Below are 6,669 nucleotides of genomic sequence, written 5' to 3'. Positions count from 1 at the left end.
GGCTAATTTTTGGTTTATTGTAGAGATGAGGTCTCACCAAATTGCCCAGGTGGGTCTCAAACCCGCGGGCTCAGGCAATCCCCTCACCTCGGCCTCCCAAAGCGTAGGATTACAGTCTGAGCCACTGAGCCTGGCTCAGATCATTTTTTATTCTTTGTAATTACCCATTCTCCCAACTCTGTTGTCCAGGCTGGAGTCCAGTGGCACAATCACGGCTCACTGCGGCCTCAACCTCCTGGGCTGAAACAAGTCTCCCACCTCAGCCTCCTGAGTAGCTAGTACTACAGGCACCATTCCTGGCTAACTTTTTTGAGTTTTTGTAGAGGCAGTTTCTCGTTATGTTGTCCAGGCTGGTCTCAAACTGCTAAGTGCAAGCAATCCTGCCTCTGCTTCCCATAATGCTGGGATTACAGGCGTGAGCCACCACACACAGCCATATTGCCTGTACTCTTAATTTAGCATTTGTTATCTTGTATTGTTTATCCTTTCCTATCCTTGAAGATAGATACCAGGTCTTAAATCTGGTTTTAGTGCCTGCCTTAGCTCCTTGTTTAGGGTAGTTACTCAAAGATATATTGATCATACTATCTACCAAAATTTATTATTTACCTTTCAGGATCTATATGATTTTATATTTACATGTTGTATTGGCTCCTATTTAACTCCTAGTATGTTAGATTTCTAAAATTATTCATGTTATACTCAATGGTCAGGTGGCTTTTTTGAAATTTGCTGAAGGTCTAAATATTTCGTCTTGGGAGCTGGGCGCGGTGGCTTACACTTATAATCCCAGCACTTTGGGAGGTGGAGGCGAGAGGATTGCCTAAGTCCAGGGGTTTGAGACTAGCCTGGGCAACTTGGCGAGACCTCATCTCTACAATAAATAGAAGTATTAGCTGGACATGGTAACATGTGCCTGTGGCTCCAGCTACTTGGAAGGCTGAGGTGGAAGGATTGCCTAAGCCCAGCAGATCGAGGCTGCAGTGGCCTTGAGTGTGCTACTGCACTCCATCCTGAATGACAGAGTGAGACTCCAATAAATAAATATTTTGTTTTGGTTAAGCTTAATGTTTACATAAAATCATATCAAACAAACATGTTAAGACATTCTTAAACACTGAGAGACCCATATGTAAGGAAGTCATGCCATCAGTATTCACTAAGATGTTGTATTAACACCTTTCAAACATTCAGTAGATACTTGGGTCTCTACTGTGACAAATGCAGAGATGAATCAGATATGAATACCGATCCCACAGCTCCTAAGTAAGATTTAAGTAAATAAGATTTCTTTACACTCAAAGTGTACAATTTGTTTACAACTCCAATACAACTTGTTTACAATTCACACAAGGTCAAAGTGTTAGAAATTTGGACAAAGTGATTTGGGATTTGGGGAAAGAACAATGACCAAATACAGAGTGTATTTTCTTTTCTTTTCTTTTGAGTTGGAGTCTTTCACTCTGCCGCCCAGGCTGGAGTGCAGTGGCACACTCACAACCACCCCAGCGCCAATGACCTACTGGACTCCGGCAATCCTTCTGCCTCAGCCTTTCAAGTAACCAGAACTACAGGCATGTACTACAATACCTGGCTTGCTTATTTATTTATTTATTTATTTTGGAGATGAGGTCTCACGAAGTTGCCTGGGTTGGTCTCAAACCTGTGGGCTCAGGCAGTACACTTGCCTTGGCCTCTCAAAGTGCTGGGATTACAGGCTGGGCCACCAAGCCCAGCCACAGAATGTATTTTCAACTCTGTAGGGGATAAACTTATTCTGGTATCCGTGATAGGAGGAAAACCTTGCATATGTACATGAAATTCTAATTTCTTTGTTTTTCTATATACATAATTCCTGGCCCATAGAAGATTCTGTATTTTTTTCCAGAAAGTTTTACACTGCAGCATGTATTGGTTGAATAGATATATCCCATTGTAGTATATATGAAATACAAAATGAGGCACTTAGAATTAGAGAAGAGATAGCCAATAGCCAGGCGCGGTGGCTCATGCCTATAATCCCAGCACTTTGGGAGGCTGAGGTGAGAGAATTGCTTGAGCCCATGGGTTCGAGACCAGGACGACCAGCTTGATGAGACCTCATCTCTACAATAAATAAAAAAAAAAAATTAGCTGGACATGGTGGCGCATGCCTGTAATTCCAGCTGTTTGGAAGGCTGAGGCAGCAGAATCACCTGAGCCCAGCGGGTTGCAGCTACAGTGGCCATGAGTGTGGCACTGCACTCCAGACTGGGTGACAGAGTGAGACTTCAACTCAAAAGAAAAAAAAAAAAGAATTAGAGAAAAAATGACTATGGACTGGCATAACCAGGGAGAAGTGAGAGAGTTTAAATTGGGTTCGTTTAGCTTGGAGGGCATGAGATATAATATAGGTCTTAAGAATGGATGCAACTTGGTCAGTGATAGGGAGGACATTGGAAGGGAAAGCTTGAGCAAAGGCCTAGAGCCAAGGATATGGAAAATGTTCTACAAGCAGAAAGATTTCAGAAAAGGGAACAATGAGTAATAATGCATTGCAGTACTGGATACATAAGGGCTAAAAATATCATGGAAAGGAACTTGGACTTTTATCTTCTGGCTAATGGGAGCCAACTGAAAGTTTTTCATCAGTAGAGTTACCAATATCACAAATCATCAATAAAATTGAGGAGTGATTCCAACAATCCTTTTCTGTTTTCTTCTTCTCTATATTCACCCTATTTTCTCTTCCTTTTTTTTCTTTTTCTTTTTTTTTTTTTTTGAGTTGGGATCTCACTTTGTCACCCAGGCTAGAGTGCTTTGGCATGATCACAATTCACTGCAGCTTTGACTTCCTGGACTCAGGTGATCCTTCCGCCTCAGCCTTCCAAGCAGCTGGGACTACAGGCATGAACCACCACGCCTGGCTAATTTTTAAAAAATTAGGCTGGCTCAGTGGCTCAGTCTATAATCCCAGCACTTTGGAATGTTGAGGCGAGTGGAATGCCCAAGCCCATGGGTTTGAGACCCACCCGGGCAACTTGGCGAGACCATGTCACTGCAATAAATCAAAACAATTAGCCGGACGCGCGGTAATGTGCGCCTGTAGTTCCAGCTACTTAGAAGGCTGAGGTGGAAGGATCGCTGGAACCTAGCAGGTTGACGCTGGTGTGGCCATGAGCATGCCACTCACTGCAGCCCAGCCTGGGTGACAGAGTGAGACTCCAACTCAAAAAAAAAATTAGACTAACCTTGGCAACTTGGTGAGACCTCGTCTCTACAGTAAATCAAGAAAAATTAAGCCGGGCTCGGTGGCTCAGCCTGTAATCCCGTACCTTGGGAGGCTGAGGTGAGGGGATTGCCTGAGCCCATGGATTCGAGACCTGCCTGGGCAACTTGGCAAGACCTCATCTCTACAGTAAATCAAAAATCAGCTGGGCGTGGTAGCATGCGCCTGTAGTTCCAGCTACTTGGAAGGCTGAGGTGGAAGGGTTGCCTGAGCCCAGCAGGTCGAGGCTGTGGTGGCTACGAGCATGCCACTGCACTCCAGCCTGGGAGGCAGAGTGAGACTCCACTTTAAAAAAAAGAAAAATTCCTGGGCTTGGTGGCTTAGCCTGTAATCCCGCGCCTTTGGGAGGCTGAGGTGAGTGGATTGCCTGAACCCACGGGTTCGAGACCCACCTGGGCGGCGAGACCTCATCTCTACAATAAATAAAAAAATCAGCCCGGCGTGGTAGCGCATGCCTGTAATTCCGGCTACTCGGAAGGCTGAGGCGGAAGGATCGCTGGAGCCCAGCAGGTCGAGGCTGCGGTGGCCGGGAGCGGCCACTGCACTCCAGTCTGGGTGACAGAGTGAGACTCCAACTCAAAAAAAAGAAAAAAATTTTTGTAGAGACAAGGTCTTGCTATGTTGCCCAGGCTGGTCTCAAACTCCAGGGCTCAAGCATTTCTCCTGCCTCTGCCTCTGCCTCCCAAAGTGCTGGGATTACAGGCATGAGCCACCATGCCTGGCTATTCTCTTCCAATTTTTACCCCATCTCAGTCATCCCTTCTTTTTCCATTATCTTGGTCTAGCCCTAGTATACATATATGTAATACAGACATAATGAGAAGTTTGTTTTAGGTATAGTTTCTCACCCAACCAATCTGGTTTCCTGATCATTGTTTTTCATGGAACATTTAGACATAACAGAAAGTGTCACAGAATTCTGTAGTGCTATACCATGTTCCTAATTCCAATACTAAGTTAAATGAGATAATGGAAAATTTTTATCTCTAGTGGTTTAGCAGATTCAATCTAAGGCCAGACTATCAAATTAAACCATTGGCAAAGCTACCCTGTAGTTCTACTTTTAGCTATACCTGTGAATAAATAAAACTAAAGAACTCTGTCCCTTAGTTTTTGCTTTGATCACCTCCTAAAAGATGGTGTAATGAATAAGAGAATAGCATGTGAAAGCCAATTTGCTGGAAGAATATGATCATCTTGTTTATTTTTGTATCTAAGGAATTTAAAAACTGGTCAACTCTTAAAAAAGATGCACATTGATGATTCCTACCAAACTTCAGTGTGTCATAAAGCCTATTCTGAAAAGGTAAGTAAGGACCTGCTGGGACTACTTTATGTTTACTTTGTGTGTTACTCTTAATCTCACTAAGTGAGAGCAATAAGTACTAATAAACAGACCATCTCCCTGTTACCTATTTTTTTCTTTCTTTTTTTTTAAATTTGTTTTCTTACTCTGTCGCCCAAGTTGGAGTGCAGTGGCACGATCATGGCTCACTGCAACCTCTTCTTGCTGGGCTCAGGCAATCCTTTAACCTCAGTCTTCCAAGAAGCTGGGACTATAGGCATTCACCACCATGCCTGCCTAATTTTTTTTATTTATTGTAAAGACAGGTCGCACCATGTTGCCCAGGCTGGTCTTGAACTCCTGGGCTCTGGCAATTCTCATGCCTTGGCCTCCCAAAGTGTTGGAATTACAGGTATGAGCCACTGCATCCAGTGCTTTTTTTTTTCAAAATTAGATGGCATCGTTTGTTCTTTTTGAAACTTATGGATCAAAATAAATGTTAGTACAGTGTAATTATTTGGCAAATTTTCTGGCTGTGTGACTTGAAGAAAAAGCATTTATTTCTAGCTGTGAATTTGTTCTGAGATATATTATGCTTATTACAGATTTGACTGCCAACCACATTACTATAAATGATTTATGATGTGAATGAATATCCTAGAGAAGATGACTAAATGGTCCTAGACATGTTTTTCTCTGAAACTTTAGTGTTCTCATATAGAAACAAACACTGTTACTTAGCCATTATGATAATAGTCTTAGCTGGGCAACCCCTTCGAGTCTCCTCCCACTATGGGAGCTTTTCTGTCCTCTCAATAAATCCTGCTTTTTAAAAAAAATAGTCTTGGCTAAGCTAACAGTGTAGTTTTGACATCTGGACAAGGTGAAGTTAGTTGTCTAGGAGTGCAGAATACTACTTGAGAATCCTCCAGTGAACCTGTGAGCAGATGCAATAGCAGCAGGCTCAGCTCTTGTGTAGGGACAAACTTGACTAGTATCAGTGGCAACCCTGAGAACATCAGCACCAGAGACTCTGAACATGCATCTTCCCCTAACCTAAGAGGATTTGTAGAATGGCACTCAATCATTGCGTGATCTTAGGTAATCTATCACATATCCTTGAGCCTTTTTATATCCTTTACATAAAGACAACTCGGGCCAGGTGCAGTGGCTCATTCCTGTAATCCCAGCACTTTGGTAGGCAGAAGTGGGAGGATTGCTTGAGCCCAGGAGTTCAAGACCAGCCTAGGCCACATAGTGAGACCTCATCTCTACAAAAAAATTTAAAAATTGGCCAGACATGGCAGCATGCATCTGTAGTCCCAGCTACTCAGGAGGCTGAGGTGGAAGAATCACCTGAGCCCAGGAGGTTGAGGCTTTGGTAAACTGTGATTATACCAGTGCACTCCAGCCTGGATGACAGAGTGAGACCCTGCCTCAAAAATAAATAAATAAATAGGTTAAGTTCATCCCTAGAATTTACCTATTATGTGTTTAAATAATTTCACGTCTTTTGTATTACAACATCAATACCTATTTGTTTTTGGTTTTTTTGAGTTAGAGTCTCACTGTCACCCAGGCTGGAGGGCAGTAGCACACTCTGCCAGCGCAGCCTCAACCGCTAGACTCAGGTGATCCTTCCGCATTAGTTTTCCAAGTAGCTGGAACTACAGGCACATGCTACCATGCCTGGCTAATTTTTTTATTTATTGCAGAGTTGAGGTCTCGCCAAGTTGCCCAGGCTGATCTTGAACCTGCAGGCTCAGGCAGTCCTCTAGCCTCGGCCTCCAAAGTGCTGGGATTATAGGCGTGAGCCACTGTACCCAGCCCCTATTCAATATTAAAACTTTTTTGCAGCCTCGATCTGCTGGGCTCAGGTGTTCCTACTGCCTCAGCCATTAAGTAGCTGGAACCACAGGTGTGTGCCACCACACCGGGCTAATTTTTTGATTTATGGTAGATGAGGTTTTGCCAAGTTGCCCAGGCTGGTCTCAAACCTCTGGACTCAGGCAGTCCTCTCACCTCTACCTCCCAAAGTGCTGGGATCATAAGTGTGAGATACCACACCCGACTGATTTTTAAAACATTTAACAGGCCGGACACAGTAGCTCACACC

General features: G+C 43.6%; 1 protein-coding gene across 2 annotated transcripts in view; it reads left to right on the top strand.

The window, feature by feature from the left end:
• The window catches only part of PALB2 (partner and localizer of BRCA2), a 35,783-nt gene that overhangs the window by 21,403 nt on the left and 7,711 nt on the right, over nt 1-6,669 (top strand). For both annotated transcript variants that reach the window (XM_008055565.2, XM_021711142.1), the window contains one exon: nt 4,487-4,574. In XM_008055565.2, the coding sequence (XP_008053756.1) occupies nt 4,487-4,574 (88 nt within the window). The remainder of the gene's footprint in view (nt 1-4,486; nt 4,575-6,669) is intronic.

This window comes from Carlito syrichta, unplaced genomic scaffold (genome assembly GCF_000164805.1).
Source record: "Carlito syrichta isolate Samal-C Ts95f unplaced genomic scaffold, Tarsius_syrichta-2.0.1 Scaffold301885, whole genome shotgun sequence".
Classification (NCBI taxonomy): domain Eukaryota; kingdom Metazoa; phylum Chordata; class Mammalia; order Primates; family Tarsiidae; genus Carlito; species Carlito syrichta.
Note: the sequence above shows the minus strand (reverse complement) of the source record. Positions and strands in the feature narration are given on the sequence as shown.